The 19,851-nt window shown below is 36.8% G+C and overlaps 2 protein-coding genes and 1 long non-coding RNA gene across 7 annotated transcripts; 2 read left to right on the top strand and 1 right to left on the bottom strand.

The window, feature by feature from the left end:
• Positions 1-1,203: 1,203 nt before the first annotated feature.
• LOC130500299 (uncharacterized) lies at positions 1,204-3,242 on the bottom strand. Of its 5 annotated transcripts, none has more exons than XR_008938899.1 (7): positions 3,210-3,242; positions 3,041-3,132; positions 2,822-2,957; positions 2,676-2,746; positions 2,262-2,388; positions 2,006-2,106; positions 1,204-1,932 (listed from the first exon to the last, which is right to left on the bottom strand). It is a non-coding gene; the product is annotated as an uncharacterized LOC130500299 (long non-coding RNA). The 5 variants fall into 5 exon arrangements; XR_008938901.1 differs by lacking the exon at positions 3,210-3,242 and having other exon boundaries at positions 1,204-1,655; positions 1,740-1,932; positions 3,041-3,203; XR_008938900.1 differs by lacking the exon at positions 3,210-3,242 and having other exon boundaries at positions 1,204-1,652; positions 1,740-1,932; positions 3,041-3,203.
• Positions 3,243-7,375: 4,133 nt separating this feature from the next.
• LOC108828161 (GDSL esterase/lipase At2g03980-like) lies at positions 7,376-15,895 on the top strand. The gene is made up of 4 exons (XM_018601753.2): positions 7,376-7,731; positions 14,443-14,573; positions 14,668-14,892; positions 15,270-15,895. The coding sequence occupies exons 1-4, from the start codon at positions 7,449-7,451 to the stop codon at positions 15,726-15,728; spliced, it is 1,098 nt and encodes a 365-aa protein (XP_018457255.1). The 5' UTR covers positions 7,376-7,448; the 3' UTR covers positions 15,729-15,895.
• A 1,406-nt stretch (positions 15,896-17,301) lies between these two features.
• Positions 17,302-19,659, top strand: LOC108828159 (GDSL esterase/lipase At2g03980-like). The gene is made up of 4 exons (XM_018601751.2): positions 17,302-17,629; positions 17,966-18,096; positions 18,191-18,415; positions 19,086-19,659. Exons 1-4 carry the CDS (start codon positions 17,347-17,349, stop codon positions 19,542-19,544), a joined length of 1,098 nt encoding a protein of 365 aa, XP_018457253.1. The 5' UTR covers positions 17,302-17,346; the 3' UTR covers positions 19,545-19,659.
• The last annotated feature ends 192 nt before the right edge of the window (positions 19,660-19,851 follow it).

Raw genomic sequence — 19,851 nt, 5'->3', positions numbered from 1 at the left:
TGTTTAACAAATATTTCATGCGTAAACAAAATAATATATGCCTAAAAATATATATATTTTCGTAAAGTTTTAGTATTATAATCATGATTTCTATTTTACTAAATTTATACTATTATTTTGAAGTGATTTTTAAATGCCACCTATTACGTTAAAAGATAGAGTAATTAAATTTAGTGATACCTTTAATGAATAATTATGTATATTTATTAAATTAGACAACTGGTTATAAATTAATATAGTAATAATTAGCCCCAAAGATATTTTTAAAATATAAGATAATTTATATAACTATTAAATGAAGATAATATTTATGAATCATAAAAAAAGGAAAAATAGAAAAATTCATATTTAAATGTCAATCGCGTAAAAATTGATTGCATATTATAAAATAGATTATTCAGTGTTTTTAATTATTTATTTTGTTAGAGAATTTGTCATATATAAATAATTTGATGGTATATATAAAATTTTAAAATATATGTATTAATAAATAGGAACATTTTCTTGAATAGACAATTTTCAAGTTTTGTCACAAAAAGAAATCTTAAGGAAGAAAATGACAAAATGTTTCATTTAATAAATAAAAGATCTTTATACCCTAGGTATATAAATACAAATAAGTAAATAAAATAAATAAGTAAAGAAATATTTTTTATAGTTTCAGATTATATGTTTTCAAATTCTAATTTTCTATAATTAATTTTTTGAAACTTTTTTTACTTCCTTTATTTTTCTCAATTACGTTTTTTGGAAATATTTTTAAAACTATTTTAAAAAATTTATATTTATTTTTATTTAATAAAAAGATTTAAATCTCAATCACAAATCATCACGCCTTAACACTAACCCTAAAGTATATATCAAATAACCCTATGGATATAAATGTATATTTACTTCTTTAACAAAACATTTTGATCATTTTAATCATTATATGCTATATTTGGTGAAAAAACTTTTTTAGGGTTATCCTAAGGTATTTCTTTAATAAATAATTGTGTCTTCACGAAATATCCGCATGGATTTTTATCTGAAAATGGTTCATGTAAAAATTATAATACATGAATCTAAAATTCTCCATGCAAAGTTTCTAGTTCATAATTTTTTTTTACATACATAAAATCATTGTTTAGTTTATGTATAAAACCCATCTTTTTTATGAGTGGTTTTATAAATTTAGAACATTATATAAGAAATGCAAAAGTATATATTGATCCCGAAGTTAATAAAATAATACCACCAACCTTTCTTTAAGGTTATAAGAATACAGATAAAAAAAAATATGAAAGACCAAACTAAGGTTAGGTCATGACATAGATGATTGATAAAAGCTAAGAGCTGAAAAAGATTTCCCGTTAATCCGAAAACGTAAGAATATCAAGACTGCATGATACCAAATATTTAAGCCCCAAAATTATCTTCTTTACAAACACTCTGATTGCATCCCACCAGAATACTAACGACGTTTACGTCGAAATCATCCAATCAAATCACACATCGTAACGACACTGTGTATCTGCTCTGATTCTATCGCCACCGCAATTTTGCCCTTTCTTTGTGCTGCTGGCGGGCTCGCCTGATTCCTCATTACCAATTCCTTTTGTTCCTTCATGCATGTGGTTCTCATTAATATGTTCCAGATTCGTTAGGTTGACCTGCTAAAAGAGCAATGGTGACTTCGAGATAGGAAAGAAAAAATGGAGACATTTGAGGGAGAACTCTAGCTCAAAACTTCAACGCACCACAACCGCAACACTGAGCTCGCAAAATTTAGGAAAATGGATAGATTTTTCAAATAGAGAATGCGGCAAGAAAACAGTGTTGTAAGGCTTTATAGCAGCAGTAGAAATCTGAGATCAAAAGGCTTGCAAGCGAGTACAGTTGTCAGGATGTTCTCTCACACCATCTAGCAAAGGTGCCCAATCTCCATTTAAACTGCAACAACATAACTTCTAATCACCATTTGAAGAATCAGTAAGAAGAAGAGATAGTGAAATGGTTTCCTCACCAGTATAATTGTCTTCAGCCAAGTTGTTCCAGAGGTTAATGGAAAAGCTGACATGTTTTCCAGCGCCATTTTTGTAGACAAAGCTACGATCAAGTGCTTCGCTAAACCAAAAAAAGAACCTTCAAATCAACAGGGAATAGAGAAATTTTGTACAAAAGTGAATCAAACCAATGGATTCCATGGTGTATTTTTTTCTTTTTCTTGAGGGCTTCACAAAAGGAAAAGGAAAATTTTGCAGGGGAAAGTATATTCTCACAGAGTGTAGTTAGTGCAATGGGAGGCAGATGTTGCTTCCTCAGCGTTCTTTCTACAAACTGAAGATAGCTCTCAGCCTCGGTGTACTGTCAAGGTCTTCCATGTTCCGGGCAGAAGTTCCTATAAATCTGAAAAAATGCCAAAATAAGGTTTTAGCTCAGGAAAATTCAGAGGTTTAAAGAAAACCAATAGGTTGGTTCAACGACTCACAAAGGACCAAATTACAGGTCATGTTTTCAACATCTCATATAAATCTGAGTAAGTAAGATGTTAATGAAAACATAAACTTTCATGTCTTGTGTGAAATATAAGATGCTCATGGGAAAACTCAATTCAGAATCATAACCCTCGTCAAGAGATTCCACTGCATAAATCAATTTTTTTTTTGTGTTAGACTTCAAGCTTCTTCACTAACCGGAGATAATAGATAGAGTACACGTCTTTTGGAATGGCGTCTTATGCTGTAGAACGTGGAAGTTGCCGGTACTGTAAAAAAAAACAATCTAGTATTGAAATCCAGCGGAGGAACATAACAAACTCAAACGGGGTAACAGAACAAACCTGGAAATCAAGCAGCAACATGTCGACCCCCATGGGTTTGCCGCCGCGTCGGACGTTCCTGGCCTCCCAGAAGCGGAGAAACCGGACTTGAAAGGTGGAGGAGCATCGTCCGGTCTTCAGATCGGAAGGAAGATCGCTGCATTAGTCATTTTTCTCGATAACATTTACTTTCTTGTTTAGAGGGAATGAGAAGATGGATGTGATAGTAGGAAAGCTTACCCTTTTATGTTCCACCGCCTCCTCGCATGAAGAAGATCGCATTCAAGATAGATAGTGAGTGATGATTTGAGAATGACTTTAAGATGGGGAATCTGTAATTGATATAGAGCGTTAGCAAGAAGCTGAATCAACTTTTAGCAAAAAAAAAAAAAAAAGAAGCTGAATCAACTCTGTGTCGACATTAATGGCGGAGACGAAAAACCTAATACGAAAACGACGGTCTTTACAACTGGTGGAACTCATTAATGGGCTCGCCGAATTGAAAAAATGTAAGGCCCATATCTAATAAGAAGCCACGTAGCTGAGAGTTTAATGAAACGCAGTGGATTTGCGTTTTGGACACGTGTCTCTCTCTGGTAACACTATTATTTGACATGGATGAAGGAGAAGAGAGTCCCCTTTTCTTTATAATAATAGATATAAGTACAATGGCGATTTCTTATCAGTGAGCTAATCATTTTCGTATTTAATAATTAGATGTTTCATTGATTGGAGGGATTTTATACTTTGATATATTCTTTTTTAAAGTTAGTAAGTGGAAAGATATTTATAAAAACTTATGAATAAGGATTGTTAAAAACAAAGCGTATCACACTAAAGATATATTCTAGATTTTTGGTGTAGATATGTAAAGTAGTTAATATGGCAGCAGTTTTTTTGTAAACGACCTATAAACTATTTTTATTATTATTTGGAAACTGAGATGTTTTTTAGAAAACTACAATTTATTAAGCCAGTGACATAAGATTGTAATTATTAAGGAAAATTAAGGGTGAATTTAAATTTGTATTTCAGTTTTAATAGTTTAGAAGATTGTTTTAAACTTCATATTTGAAGTCTAAAGATGTTTTTAAACCTTAAAACTTCCTAGTTTAAGGTTTATATTTAGTTTTGTGTGTAAAACTAAAATTTATGAAAACAAATATTGAATATTATAAGATATGATTTTTTAAATGATTAAAATGATAAACAACAAAATATCTAAGAATCATAAAATGTAATATGTAATTGTAATGACCAAAATGCAAATAAAAATGTGAAACTTCAAATTTGAAGTTTTGAGTAGTGACACTCTATATTTGAAGTTTCACTACTAAAATTTTCAAATTTAAAGTTTTGAAGTTTTCTTTTGGAGAACAAAAAAACTTCAAATATGAAGTTATAGAGTGTCTTTTTGGAGATGCTCTAAACTCATTATACTCTCTGTTTCATAATAAGTATCACTTTAAACTTGTGTACACATATTAAAAAATCATTTAGTTTTATTAATTTTATATATAAAAGTATCATTATCAATACACATATTCTTATTTCAACCAATAGAAAATAATCTTGATAATAAAATTAATAAATTCTGCATTAAAATGCTAAAAAGACATTTGTTTTGCAACGAAAATTTTTCTCTACAACTACACTTAATATGAAAAGGATAAATTATAATTTATTAAGATTCATTAAACTTAAGAACATAGTTGGAAGTGTTGGGAAGTTAATTAATGTGTATACTTGATGAATCACATTTATTATAGCTGTGTGAAGCTTATCTCAAATTTACCCTGATTGTTGACCTTTATACCACTAAGGTCAATACTAAATGGCTAACCTATATACTGTATACTATAACTATTGGTTTAAAAGTTGAATAGCTAGCACGAAAAGACCAGCCTTGAATTTTATCGATCAATTCTCAAACATGGCTTAGTATGGTTTCTTGTTGTGAACGATTGGAAGAGCTTGCGCGTGTGTTCAAGAGAGAGAGAAAGGCGATAGAGAGAGAAAGGCGAAAGTGAGATCTGTAAATCCGGCCGACGGTGGGGCTTCCACAGCCGCCGTCGGTCCGGCCCTTGATCTATACCATCCTTCAGTCCATGTAAGCTACTTCCTTAAGTCTCCGGCGTCGCACCAATCTCGCAGTGGGCGTTCGGCTGTTGCTCCCGGCGTCGCATCCTTCAAGCGGTGGGCGTTCGGCTTTTGTTCCCGGCGTGGTTCCTTTCCGTTAAAGGAGAACGGCCGGCTCTAGCGTTCTCGCCGTTTAGCTCTCCTGTAGTCAACGGCGGTTGTATTAGGGTTTGTTTATTTTCTTTTCTCTTTATGGATCTGTTTGTTTGGGAGTTCGATGGCTTTGGGTGGTGTGAGATCTCGAGAGATCCTCGATGAAGCTCTCCGCTAAAGTTCAGACGAAGCAAAGACGATTGTAGCTACGGCCTCCGGCGTTATTCGAGAAGAAGATCAGGCGTGCGCCGACGAACAAGAGGTTCCGGCGCGGCGATTTCACGGTGAGGCGTAGTGGTGTTGATCGGGATGGCGAGGGCGTGACGCGTGTCTCCGCGATGCGGGAGATTGAAACGTGTGGACGACTCGCCTCGATTGTGTCGGTGATGGTGTGGGCCTGGAAGTGTGGGCTTTAGGTCCAACTTTCTTGTTTGTAATTTTCAGCCCATTTGTTTATTGGGCTTTCGGTTTTTTTTTTAGAGTTGTAATGGTTTATGGCCTTTGGGCTTTTTAATTCAATCTAGAGGGAAAAAAAAAATGGTTTCTTGTTGTGTTAATGTACTGTGAAGTAAAGAGAGTACAATTTGTTCGGACAATAAATAAATATATATATATATATATATATATATATATATATATATATATATATATGTGTGTGTGTTGTCCATTTTGCACTGTTGAAAGAGAAATATCAAGATGTGGCTCGCATTGCATTCATCTTCCTGCTTTGGCTCTCACTTGTCTCTAAAGGTCGAGTCCAATAAGTGTGGTTTCATTGATCTAGATATTATTAGCTTGTTGGCGCAAATAGAGCTTTTTAGTGCGACTAGAGGTCAATAACTCTCAGGTACCCTATCTTTTACTAGCGGTGGTGGTTGGGATTGATCGGGCTACTCGTCGGTTGGTAATCCGCTAAGCTGCAAGGGCTGGTGTAAATCTACTAGTGTAGGCTTGGGAAAACCGAATTCTAGCGAGCATGGTCTTATATACGATTTATTAAAGACATTTTTCTCATTTGGCAATGATTACTTCTAGGCCAAGCTGATTTTTTATCTAGTTAACTTATGTTTTTAATGTGTTTGTACTGTCTCTTAGAGCTCTGGGAGTTGCTTTTTCTTTTCCTTTTATGTGTGTTTAGTTGTTGGTTTTATCTGCTATTCCCTCTGTTTCATGATATTGTCTCTTGGAAACTTTGCACATATATTGAAAAGTTATTTAAAAACTCTATTTTACCTTTGTTTACATACTAAACAAATTTTTCTTTCTAATTAATGCATTAAAATAACAGGGATAAAATTAGACTTTTGTTTAAAATTTTGTATTGGAAATACAAAACGACACTCTTTATTAAACAAAAAAAAATTTACAACGCTTTGTGAAACAGAAGGAGTATAAGTTATTTTTAATCTTTGTTCAAAAAATTGATATAAAACTTAAAATTTAGACCAAAATATGTTTCAAACACCAATTAGGGTATACACTGAGTCGAGTTTCTAGATAAATTGTTTGAATTACCATAAAATGGATATCATTTTTAAAAGACATTTTCAATAAAAAAATACTTTAACATTTGAGTTTAGAATTAATGATTATTGTTTAGGGTTTGGTATCTAAAGAGAGGGGTTGAGTTTATGATCCTATAAATTAAATAGTTATTTAACATTTATAAATGATTTAGGAGATTCGTTTAATTTTTTTGTAACAATTTAAAATTTCTTATGATAATGGTTATCATTTGAAGATAAATTTGAAAAGTGATATCAAAGTTGTGGTAAAATTAATTTTTTTTCGAGTTTCTACTTTAACAATAGAGTTAATTATTTTTTATCAACCATGATTCATTATTCTTTGATTTATTTATTTATGTAGTAATGTTTTAAGAAACAGACCAAATCCTGATTCGATAGTATAGTAGAATCAACCGTTAAATGGTTCAACTATTCTAACCAAGTTCTGAAAATTTTAATCAGACTAAAACAGATAATACATTATAAATTTTATGATCTGATTATATAGTGTTTTATACCATTAATATAAAAAACAAATAGTGTGAAAGTCTAATGTAAACTAATCATATTCAGTAAACATTCAAAACTGCAAATAGAGAAATACATGTAAATTCAAGCCTAAGGATACTATAATTACATAAAAACAAAAGTAGTGAATTTTAGTTTCCATACATAGGCTTAGTTATTTTTAAGTGGTCGGTAAAGTTTACCCTTCAGATCATATATAGGTTTGTTTAATAATAGTTAATGATAATTTTTAGTTTTGCCATTTGTTTTTAGTATGAAAACTGTTTGATACTTGCCAAACCGCTTATATATAGTCTCCCATCGTTGAGGTTTCCAATTTGCAAGATTCATTTAATATCTTCTTCTTTATTTCTCTAATCAAGAAAAAGAAGAAGATATAAATGGAATTGCCTTCTTCTCCAAAGCCATGCCTTCTTTGGCTCTTCGTCTTCTGTCTTCTCAATGTTTCCGCCATTGTCTCGCAGCCATTAAAACAAGAAGCTGTGCTTTTTGGAGGGAATTTTCAAGCTTTATATGTTATAGGAGATTCATTGGTTGATTCTGGGAACAATAATTATCTTTCGACTAAAATCAAATCGAATTTTGCACCTTATGGTTCTGATTTTGAAGGAGGCAAACCTACCGGCCGTTTTAGCAATGGCAAAACTATTGCTGATTACATTGGTAAGAACATGCAAACGCTGCACATGTCTCTCCTAATTTTATTTTTCAAATGTTTTATAGGTCGTGTAATGAATTACCAAATAACATACTATTAATTAGTAATTGTTCTTTTTGCTTTTTTATAATCAGATCGAAAGGTATATATGACTAGTAATTTTCTGGAAATTATTATCTAAATAGCAAAAGAAAATAGTGAAAGTTAAATTATTTTTTTTTTTTTTTTTTTTTTTGTTCAAACCATACTTCATTCATTCATTAGAAACTAGATAGTTACTCCATCGAGGGAGGTGAGTTCATACAAAGGGCGAGAGCAGACTTAGCTAGCCCGTCCGCAAATCCATTCTCTAAACGAGAAATGTAATGAAAAGAGATAGAGTTAAGGGAACTACTCAACACGCGGATGTCGTGGAGGATCCCTTGGAGCTCAACAACGGATGTATTTGTCGTGAGCAGAGAAACAAGACTGCGAGAGTCTGAAAAACACCTCAGGTCGAGGATATCATTGCGAACTGCGGTTGTCAGTGCCATTTTAAGAGCTAGAGTCTCTGCCATCAAAGCAGAGCCGACATATCTCTTTGCATCAGCACCTTGTAGAGTTACTGAACCCAAGTGATCATGGAAACACCATCCCATCCCGCCAGTTTTAGTGACATTATCCCACGCTCCATCTGTAAAACAAGCAGTAGCAGTGGAAGAGTAATTGAGAGCGCTAGGAGGCGGGGGAGCTGGAGGATTTGATACAGGTATGGCTTGGGCATTACTCCACTCCCTTGCGTCTCTGATTGACTTGTTTAGGACCTCAACCTCAGAGAACTTTTTGTCTTCAAACAGGAGTTGATTCCTGCATGTCCATAGGTTCCATAACAGCCAGGGGAACAGAGGTTTAGTGATACCTGCAGGTGGTAGAGTGATCATCTTCTTGCTGATGTCGATGAGGTTCAGAATATTGGAGGTTGAGCTAATCGGTTTGTGCAGCGCCGGGATAAGATCCCAAACTTTTTCAGCAAAAGGGCATCGGAAAAAGGTATGGATCTCACTCTCAATGGCACCGCAACGTTTACAAGTTGTTGTAGCTGCAATCCCTCTTCTGGCCAAAGCTTCCCCAACAGGTAAGGCACGATTCGCCAATTTCCACAAGAAGAGTTTCAATTTGGGGGAGGTATCGATATTCCATATACTAGCCTTCCAGCTGAACTGAGCCGTATTCTGATGATGAGCTCTGTTTTCTCCGGCGAGTTTAGTCAGCGCATAGCCAGACTTTGTGGAATAACAACCCGACTTCTCCGGCAACCAGACCAGTGTATCTTCCATATTGAAGGAGCTCGGTTGGAGAAGTCTAATAGAGCTTTCATACTGTGGTAAATGGGCACGGATAGCTGAGACGTCCCACTCTGCCGAGTTCGGGATCAAGAGGTCTCTCACTGTTAGTTCCTGCTCTTCAAAGGTTGGGGGACCTATTGGTCGTAAGGATCCATTGGTTGATAGCCAGCTTTCCTTCCAGAGATTAACGTTCCCCCCAGTACCTATAGCCCATCCCATCCCAAGTTTTAACACTTCTCGTCCAGCAAGGATTCCCCGCCAACCGTGAGACATTGCTCCCGATGTCCCACACTCAAGAAAGCTCTCATTTCGACAATACTTGCCGAGTAGTGTCTGTGCAAGAAGAGAAGTTGGGTCCTTCAGCAATCTCCAGGATATTTTTGCTAATAGGGCATCATTGAAGTTTTCTATATCTCTAAATCCAAGCCCTCCAACAGATTTTGGCATTGTAAGCCTATCCCAAGAGACCCAGCATAGTCGCTTCTGTTCCGGTTTCAGGTCCCACCAAAACCTGGTTAAAACAGATTGAATTTGCTTGCAAAGGGATTGGGGCAGCTTGAAGCATGACATGGTATATGCTGGCATCGCTGCTAATACTGATTTTAGTAAAACCAGTTTGCCAGCACCCGATAAAAATCTAGTAGTCCAGCCATGGGACCTTTGCCTGATACGATCCACCAGCGAAGCAAAAATATCCCTTTTCCTTCTTCCGAAGTGCTCCGGTAACCCAAGATACTTGCCGATACCTCCCTCTTGGCCAATTCCGAGAGCTGACTTAACATTTCTCTTTGTGCCTGGTAGTGTTTTGGAGGAGAAGGTGATAGCTGATTTATTGCGATTGATGCACTGCCCGGAAGCTAGCTCGTATCTGGTCAAGATCGAGACAAGGGTTTCACAGCTGGCACGGTCTGATCGGCAGAAGAACATGGTATCATCGGCGAAGAGGAGATGGTTTATAGGAGGGCATGAGCGGGCCACTTTCACACCAGTAAGAGTACCATTCTCCTGAGCTTTGTTGCACAGTCCCGAGAGTACCTCCGTACAAAGTATGAAGAGGTACGGGGACAACGGGTCTCCTTGTCGCAATCCCCTAGTTGGTAAGACACTACCTTGGGGCGCACCATTGATGAGAAAGGAGTAGGAGACCGAGGATACACATTCCATAATCCACGAAATCCACACACTGTGGAAACCCAGCCGCTCCATAACCTCTCTGAGAAAGTCCCATTCAATCCGATCATAAGCTTTACTCATGTCAGTTTTCACTGCCATTGAGCATCTTTGACGAGCAGCCGACGTACGGAGATAGTATAAGATTTCATGCGTGATGAGGACATTGTCGGAAATGGCTCTTCCGGGCACAAAAGCTGATTGATGCCTCGAAATAAGCTGGGACAGTAGAGGCTGGAGACGCTTGGTGAGGATTTTTGCGATGATCTTGTAGTGGGTATTGCATAGAGCAATGGGCCGGTAATCCGCAACTTTCCGAGGCCCCGAGATCTTGGGGATCAGTCTAACATGAGTTTCATTTTGACGCCGCTGTAACTCCCCAGCAGTGAAGAAGCTCCTGATATCACCGGAAACATCAGGCCCGATGATATCCCAAAAGGATTGGTAGAATCCTGCAGAGAATCCATCGGGACCTGGGGCTTTATCCACATTAATCGAGAAGACCGCCTGTTTTATCTCCAGGTCCGATGGGACAGCAATAAGCAAATGGTTCATCTCAGGGGTGACCTTCGGAGTGAGGACTTCGCGGACGACGCTCAAGTCTCCCGTTGAGCGGGATGAGAAGATGTCTTGATAGAAGGAAGCTATAGTTTGCGTAATCTGTTTCTCCTCGAAGAAAGCATTCCCTGTCTCATCTTCAATAACAGCAAATTTATTTAGGGCTCGTCGTCCACGAGTAACCGAGTGGAAAAAGCTTGAATTTTTGTCGCCACAACTCAGCCATTGGATTCGACTTCTTTGGCGCCAGTACTCTTCCTCTTCAGCATAAGCTTTACTTAGGATCCCCTGGAGGGAGAGGATGAGATCGGGGTCCGGGGTTGAGGCTGAGAGGGCGGTTTCAAGCTGTGCCTGTGAGGTCTGAATTAATTCCCTGCTGTTCTGGTTTTGCCGCTTTGTCCATTCCACTATCTTTGACCTCACTCGACAGATTTTAGTAAGGACTGAATCATCTGGTTGTAGACACCAGGCATCTTCCACTAACGCCCTGATTTCTGGCTTCTCCCGCAGCCTTCTATCAAAACGAAATAGACCTTTTTTCTTCTTCAGTAGATTACTATCAAAGAGAGTGAGCACAGGCCTGTGATCTGAGCCCTCAAAGCGATGGTACTCGCAACGACCTGTTGGAAACATCTCACTCCACTCTACATTAGCCATGGCCCTATCAAGGCGAGATTGAATAAAATGGCTGTAACGAGTGCCTCTCCACGAGAGCGAGTTTCCAGAATGTTGAAGATCCCATATCCCATGTTGGGTAACAAAACTTCGGAAAGAAAGAAAAGATCCCTCCCATCGTGGTGGACCTCCCACTTTTTCCGAATTGCTTAAGAGATCATTGAAGTCCCCAGTGATAAGCCAAGCATCGTTTCTTAGTGCTCCTAGTTCTGAGAGTTTGGACCAGAATGCAGCTCTTTCTTCTTGTCTAGGAGCACCATAAACATAAGAAACATAAAAGGTCTTTTTATGGCTAGTGATACAAGTATCAATAATGTTTGGGGAGGAGTACAAAACATCTAGCTGGACATCAGACTTCCACGAGAGAGCGAGACCCCCACTGAGTCCATCAGGAGGGACAGTAAAGTGGTGGGAGTACTCAGAACCTCGATACATATTGAACACAGCTTCGTCTTGATTTTTTGTCTCCATAAGGAACATGATGTCGGGGGAGAGCTTTGATCGAATCTCCCTGAGGCGTTGAACTGTAAGAGGGTTCCTTATCCCCTGACAGTTCCAACTCATACTCGCTAAGGAAGAGAGCTTGGAGCGGTCCGAAAATCCGCCCGCTTCTTAGTGATTGCCGGGATTAAAGTAGTTGATGGCCTGCCTCCTTTAGCTGGTGCTTTGCCTTTTGCTTTGTCCTTTGGGTCCACAACCAGTTTGCGTTTTGGTGAGCCTTGGGTCTTTGCAAGTCTTCTTTTATTAAGGCTGACTCCTTGGATTGGGCTCCTGTTGACACGCCTAGTTGATGGAGCCCGAGTAGATTTTTTTTTTCCCCCCGCTGTACCTGAGGTTTTAGCCAGAACCGGGAGTGGTGACTCGTCAGGGGGCATGGGCCCTAGCCTGAGAGAAACATGAGCTCTGTCTTCACTAAGAGTTCGAATTGGAGAGCCAGTTTCTTCCTCTGGGTTTTGCACACTGCCAGCCACAACCATTTTTGAGCTTGAAGGTCTCATATGTTCCGGTGGAGTCTGATAAGGGAGGGCGTCTTCCAAATACTGGATATTCACTTCCTGGAGACGACCAGAGTCTGAGTTTGCAACCCCGTTCTGAAGTAAGGGTACTCTCGTTGGCGCTCCAGAGAGGCGTTCTAGCGCTGAGCGTCGTTCCCCGGAAGTAGTAGAGATTCGAGGAGTTTGCGGGGACGCAGCTGGTATCATAGGTTCTCGTTGAGTTTTTGGAGATGGCGTATGCGAGACCTGAGATTGGATGGAGTTTGATTGTCCCCCCATTCCAGCTCCTCCACTTGAGACAGGGCGCCAGTAGCTCTTAGAAGCCGAGTTAGTTGAGCGCATTCCTTGAGGTCTGAGAGATACATGAGAATTTCCTCGAATGGGAGGGAGCTTTCCGGTTGCTTGGGGATAGGGACGGTGGCCTTCTCTATCCTCCGAGGACGAGTAGTATTGGCGGGAAGGATAGTTACCCTCTCTTTCTATCTCCCTTCTGCTGTCATGACGACCAAGATGCTCATTGTGATTTTGGTAGTGTTCTCGAGAGTTGTAATCAGGGCGCCTGCTATTATTTGGTTCTCCCACTCCTCTATCATACGGAGAGAAGCGTGAGAGTTTCCTGTTATCTGCACGTTTCCTGCTCTCTGCAATGCGATCCAGAGTTCTTTTTTGAGAGATGCCAAGGTCTTGAGATGAGGAGACCGTTGAAATCGGCTTAGTAGGGCAGTTCCCAGCTTCATGAGATAGAGAGCGACACGAGAAGCAATGTTTTTCTAGCTTCTCGTATTCCACTTCTACCTGTTTCGTTTCACCCGACTTCAAGCTGATTTCGAGGAATCTCTCAAGAGGTTTAAGGCCATTGATAATGACTCGGATTCTGCAGTTCTCGGCGTCTGTAGTTTCCACTGGTCCCAACTCAGCTCCAATGAGCCGGAGTGCTTTGTCTGACCAGTAATGCAGAGGGACACCATGGATCGTTACCCAAAACGGTAAGGTCGCTGGAAAGAGATCCGAGACAATGGGCTCCCAACGTTGAAGTATGATCATCCACCTTTTGAAGTGGTATGGAGCTTTTGAGAGTATAGCTTGAAGGTCTTTCTCCGATTCAAACTTAAACTGAAAGAGTTGCGGCCCCAGAGCCCTTCCAGTAATGGAGCCAACCACTTGCCAATGCCCTAGGAAGAAATCGACTAGAGCTCTTGTGTTCTGCATCGCCTCATTAGTGACCCGTCCAATCAGCGTGAATCTGTGCTCTTCAATAAGGTTAGAACAGTCGGCTTCCGGGAGCTGGATAGGAGGGCGTTTAGAAGGGCGAGAAGGGTTAGAGATCCACTTCTCTTTCTCTCTGCTTGAGTATCTGCGAGACATGATGAAGTTCGGAGGAGAGATTTGTATGAAACCCAAGTTCAAGACTCAAACACTCCTCCAAAAACCCTCAATAAGAGGTAAGATGGTAGTAACAAGAGACCAAGTAACCAGGGTGTGAAGGAAGTAAACTGCACTTAGACAGCAAGAGATCCCTAAGAGAACAGGGTAGGAGAGCCGTCTCAACCCCACGAGAAGCTCTGAGCATAAGCTTTGTAAAGACTCATGTTGTAGGCGTGGATCTGTGATATAATCTTCAGCAAACCTCGAGATCCAGAGAGAAATCACCGTGAGAGCAAGATCGGCCGGAAATTTTGAAAATGATTTTGAAAATTCCGGTGACTGCGGTGGAAAACCAGGTAACTGCGGTGGAAAACCAGGTGTTTGGGGAACGAAACCAGGTTTCACTAGCAGGGAACAAGGTAGGAAAAAGTCTCTTTCGCGCCTCGAATAACGTGCCTGAGAGAAAAAGACTTTCGCTCAACTGTGAAAGTTAAATTATTTTAAACAGGTATTTTGAAAAAACAATATGATTTTTTGTTGTATTTATATTAAGTATACAAAATAATTAAACAAATAATTGCGAACATTTAAATATTGAGATGTCTAATTGTCTTGTTATGTTTTTCAGCTATTTATTATGGGCTTCCTTTGGCTCCTGCTTACCAAGGATTATCAGAAGAAGAAAAGAACAACATCTCAACTGGTATTAACTATGCTTCTGCTGGCTGTGGAATTTTTCCAGAGACAGGAAAGCAATTTGTAGGTTTCCGTATCCTATAAAATTACCTTAGACTCTTAGAGGTTTTGTGAAAAATATCTAATGAGTTTTATTTGACTCTTTCTATGAACAAAGGGAGAGTGTCTCTCGTTGAGTGTCCAAGTCGATCTATTCAAAAAAACTATCGACGAGAATATGAAGAAAAAGTTTAAGACGAAGCCAGAGCTCTATAAACACTTGGCTGAATCGTTGTTCATGACTGCGATAGGAATTAACGATTACGTTTTTTTCTTTAATAAGACAACCGATCCAAATGAATTCGCAGAGAAACTTCTTCATGATTATTTAACACAAATTGAGGTAAAACATTTTTTAGGCTCCCATCATTTTCTTCCTTTACTACTACATTAATCAATAGTAATATATTGTTTATGAACCAAACATATTAACTAATCTTAAAATCGTTATTTTCAAACTTTAGATAAAACTAAATCAATATAGTATATCCTTTAAATGCTGAAGATATATATATAGTTTACTAAATATAAAAACTATCAAACCAATTTTTGATAAACGTTTAGTTTTATTTACATTGGCAACTACATAAGCGAGCCTATACGAGAACTTGATTGAATACTTCAAATTCAATGAATTAGTCTGTTTTCATCTCAAATTTGTTTTCATGTTTAATTGATTTAGTTGCATTCTACTAAATATTTTGATTTTTGCGTGTGCAGAAATTGCAAATATTAGGAGCAAGGAAATTCTTCATCAACAATCTTAAACCACTAGGATGTTACCCAAGCATTATAGCTCATACCGTGCCAAGTGGAAGCTGCAACAATGGTTTAAACCTTGCGATTTCCATTTTCAACGCCAAGCTAAGAACAGGACTGACTCAGTTGAAGGAAAAGTTTGCCAACACTTCTTTTTTGTACTCAGATTACTTCAACTTTATGTTGGGACTTAGAGGACCTTCAAGCAATCAAGTTAGCTCAAATCTCATGGACTCGACGAGCCCATGTTGTCCTAGTGTTTATGATGGAGGGTACATCACAAGCTGCAGGCCAAATTCAATAGCGTGTAAGGTGCCAGATTCACATATTTTCTTTGATCCATTTCATCCGACTCAGCTGGCGAATTTCATGTATGCGATTGGGTGTTTCCAGGAGAGAAAAGTTTGCCAAGTTTTGTGAGATTAAATGTGTGATTACTTAAAAGATAATAATAATTGATTTCTCCATGGTGATGGTATCAATGCACTCAACTAAGTGGTGCAATGTACGTGTTACTCGTTTTTGGCCGAATCGCTTTATGGATCGCTCTAAAAATCAACACTCTCTTTTTTTTTCTGTTGGTTCCCTTTACTGTACTAGCAAAATGTTATAACTCATATACATACAAAGCTTCAAAATTTCGAAATAAGGGTTTACATGTAAACAATTAATTAAACCGTTACCACATAAAAGAAACTACAAAAGCAAATTAAGCAAACATAGTTCCCTTTATTTTATAAAGTCATGCATATGTCTATTGAGACTATACATCAAATATCTAGTATTTTTAGCTTGTTTTATAATAGAATTTTAATTAGTTGGTCTTGAAACAAACAATATGGTTATAGTTCGTTGTTGACACTCAAATAGTAAGATCTTTCAATCCAGGCTTCGTGACTCAACCGTCGAGAGAGCTACGTTACATGGAAACGGAAGCGGGTACGTGGAAGCGGAAGCGTATGGAAGCGCAGAAGCAAAATTTTCAAAAAATTTAGGAAGCGGGTACGTGTTGGAAGCGTATATTTATATATACATATATATGTATATATATTAAATATATAAGAAATATTTATATAATTTAAGACTAAAAATCATATGATTTAAACTTAAAATAAAGCATTTATTAATTTATAATAATTTTGAAATGATTTCATATTAAAACTATAAAAATACACATAAATTAAGTTTAAAATAAATTATGATATTAATTATTTTAAAACTTCATAAATTTATTGACATAATATATTTGAATATGTGCTATATCTTTAATAAAAACATTAATGCATAAAGATAATTTATAGTATTAGTTTTAATATTTGTATATTTCTATTCTCTTTAATTTATTACTATTAAAATTTAGATTTTATATTAATTAAAAACTATGATTTTATATTTTTATGAACCATGACAATGGATTTTAAAATAGAATGGAAGCGTGATTCCAAAATGGAATCGTAAGCTTTCAACGTGTTTTTAAAAAGAATATTTTGGAAACGTTTTGGAAGCGAGATTCCGTAAGCTTCCACAAGATTCCGATTCCGATTCCGATTCCGAAGCGGGAAGCGGACATCCGATGAAGCTTCCGTGCAACCTAGCGAGAGAGAGAGATGGAGATAAAAGAAAAACTCTCCCAATTTAACAGGTGTCCAACAAGAGACGTTTCTTCTTCCCCTAATTAAGATCTGTTTCTTATCTTAATATCAATTTTCCTTTTTTAATTAATAATCACCCTAAGAAACACCCTTAAGAACATATTATAGTTACATAAAAACAAAAATAATGAATTTTAGTTTCCATACATAGGCTTAGTTATTTTTAAGTGGTCGGTAAAGTTTACTCTTCAGGTCATATATAGAGACTTGTTTAACAATAGTTAATGATAGTTTTTAGTTTTGCCATTTGTTTTTAGTATGAAAACTGTTTGATGCTTGCCAAACCGCTTATATATAATGTCCCATCGTTGAGGTTTCCAATTTGCAAGATTCATTTAATATCTTCTTTTTTGTTTCTCTAATCAAGAAAAAAGAAGAAGATAGAAATGGAATTGCCTTCTTCTCCAAAGCCATGCCTTCTCTGGCTCTTCGTCTTCTGTCTTCTTAATGTTTCCACCATTATCTCGCAGCCATTAAAACAAGAAGCTGTGCTTTTTGGAGGGAAGTTTCAGGCTTTATATGTTATAGGAGATTCATTGGTTGATTCTGGGAACAATAATTATCTTTCGACTAAAATCAAAGCGAATTTCGCACCTTATGGTTCTGATTTTGAAGGAGGCAAACCTACCGGCCGTTTTAGCAATGGCAAAACTATTGCTGATTACATTGGTAAGAACATGCAAATGTTGCACATGTCTCTCCTAATTTTATTTTTCAAATGTTTTATAGGCCGTGTAATGAATTACCAAATAACATACTATTAATTAGTAATTGTTCTTTTTGCTTTTTCATAATCAGATCAAAAAGTATATATGACTAGTAATTTTGTGAAATTATTATCTAAATAACAAAAGAAAATAGTGAGAGTTAAATGATTTTAAACAGGTATTTTGAAAAAAGAATATGGTTTTTTGTTCTATTTATATTAAGTATACAAAATATTTAAACAAATAGTTGCGAACATTTAAATATTGAGATGTCTAATTGTCTTGTTATGTTTTTCAGCTATTTATTATGGGCTTCCTTTGGCTCCTGCTTACAAAGGATTATCAGAAGAAGAAAAGAACAAAATATCAACTGGTATTAACTATGCTTCTGCTAGCTGTGGAATTTTTCCAGAGACAGGAAAGCAATTTGTAGGTTTCAGTATCCTATAAAATGACCTTAGACTCTTAGAGGTTTCGGGAAAAAAATCTAATGAGTTTTATTTGAATTTTTCTATGAACAAAGGGAGAGTGTCTCTCGTTGAGTGCCCAAGTCGGTCTATTCAAAAAAACTATCGATAAGAATATGAAGAAAAGGTTTAAGACGAAGCCAGAGCTCCGTAAACACTTGGCTGAATCGTTGTTCATGAGCGCAATAGGAATTAACGATTACGTTTTCTTCTTTAATAATACAACCGATCCAAATGAATTCGCAAAGAAGCTTCTTCATGATTATTTGAAACAAATTCAGGTAAAACATTTTTTAGGTTCCCAACATTTTTTTCCTTGACCACTACATTAATCAATAGAAGTTGTTTATGAACCAAACATATTAACTAATCTTAAAATTGTTACTTTTTAAACTTTAGATAAAACTAAATCAATATATGCTTTGATTGAAAGGTGTTTTTAGAGTAAATATTTGAGTGGAAACTTAGTTACTCTTAGTTACTCTCATAAATCACCAATCAGGTGAAAACATTATTCTTTATTTCCACTCATTACTATTGAAATGGAGTAAAATGTATTTACACTAGTTTACACATGAGTAAAACTTATTTTACTTTTCTTTTCTCCCATTTACTCCACTTTCCTCTCTCTCATTTTTTTTTTTTATCTTTTCACTTTTTTTTTAATTTTCCTCCCATTTACTCTAAATTACCAATCACACTCATAGTATATCCTTTGAATGCTGAAGATGTATATAGTTTAATAAATATTAAACTAAAATTAAAACTATCAAACCAATTTTTGATGAACTTTTAGTTTTATTTACATTGTCAACTACATAAGCGAGCTTATACCAGAGCTTGATTGAATACTTCAAATTCAGTGAATTGTTCTGTTTTCAGCTTAAATATGTTTTCATGTTTAATTAATTTAGGTGCATTCTACTAAATATTTTGATTTTGCGTGTGCAGAAATTGCAAAGATTAGGAGCAAGGAAATTTTTCATCAACAACCTTAAACCACTAGGATGTTACCCAAACATTATAGCTCATACCGTGCCAACTGGAAGCTGCAACAATGGTTTAAACCTTGCGATTTCCATTTTCAACACCAAGCTAAGAAAAGGACTGACTCAGTTGAAGAAAAAGTTTGCCAACACTTCCTTCTTGTACTCAGATTACTTCAACTTCATGTTAGAACTTAGAGGACCTTCGAGCAATCAAGCTAGTTCGAATCTCATGGACTCAACGAGCCCATGTTGTCCTAGCGTTTATGATGGAGGGCTCGTCACAAGCTGCAGGCCAGATTCAATAGCGTGTAAGATGCCAGATTCACATATTTTCTTTGATCCATTTCATCCGACTCAGCTGGCGAATTTCATGTATGCGATTGAGTGTTTCCAGGAGAGAACAGTTTGTGAGGTTGTGTGAGATTCAGTGTGTGATTACTTAAAAAATTAATAATAACTGATTTCTCCATGGTGATTGTATCAATGCACTCAGCTAAGTGGTGCAACATACGTGTTATTTCTGTTTGTTCCCTTTACTGTACTAGCAAAATGTTATAACTCATATTCATACAAAGCTTCAAAATTTCGAAATAAGGTTTTACATATAAACGATTAATTAAAAGCCGTTACCACATAAAAGAAACTACAAAGGAAAATTAAGCAAACATAGTTCCCTTAACCATTAGGCAACGATATTTAAAAAGAAAATGCTTGTTTACATGATTGTT

Source organism: Raphanus sativus, chromosome 9 (genome assembly GCF_000801105.2).
Source record: "Raphanus sativus cultivar WK10039 chromosome 9, ASM80110v3, whole genome shotgun sequence".
Taxonomy (NCBI): domain Eukaryota; kingdom Viridiplantae; phylum Streptophyta; class Magnoliopsida; order Brassicales; family Brassicaceae; genus Raphanus; species Raphanus sativus.
Note: the sequence above shows the minus strand (reverse complement) of the source record. Positions and strands in the feature narration are given on the sequence as shown.

Coding starts and splice junctions, on each gene's coding strand:
- LOC108828159 (XM_018601751.2), top strand. CDS start 17,347: ATGGAATTGCCTTCTTCTCCAAAGCCATGCCTTCTCTGGCTCTTCGTC. Junction 17,630..17,965: donor AACTATTGCTGATTACATTG/GTAAGAACATGC, acceptor TATGTTTTTCAG/CTATTTATTATGGGCTTCCT. Junction 18,097..18,190: donor CAGAGACAGGAAAGCAATTT/GTAGGTTTCAGT, acceptor CTATGAACAAAG/GGAGAGTGTCTCTCGTTGAG.
- LOC108828161 (XM_018601753.2), top strand. CDS start 7,449: ATGGAATTGCCTTCTTCTCCAAAGCCATGCCTTCTTTGGCTCTTCGTC. Junction 7,732..14,442: donor AACTATTGCTGATTACATTG/GTAAGAACATGC, acceptor TATGTTTTTCAG/CTATTTATTATGGGCTTCCT. Junction 14,574..14,667: donor CAGAGACAGGAAAGCAATTT/GTAGGTTTCCGT, acceptor CTATGAACAAAG/GGAGAGTGTCTCTCGTTGAG.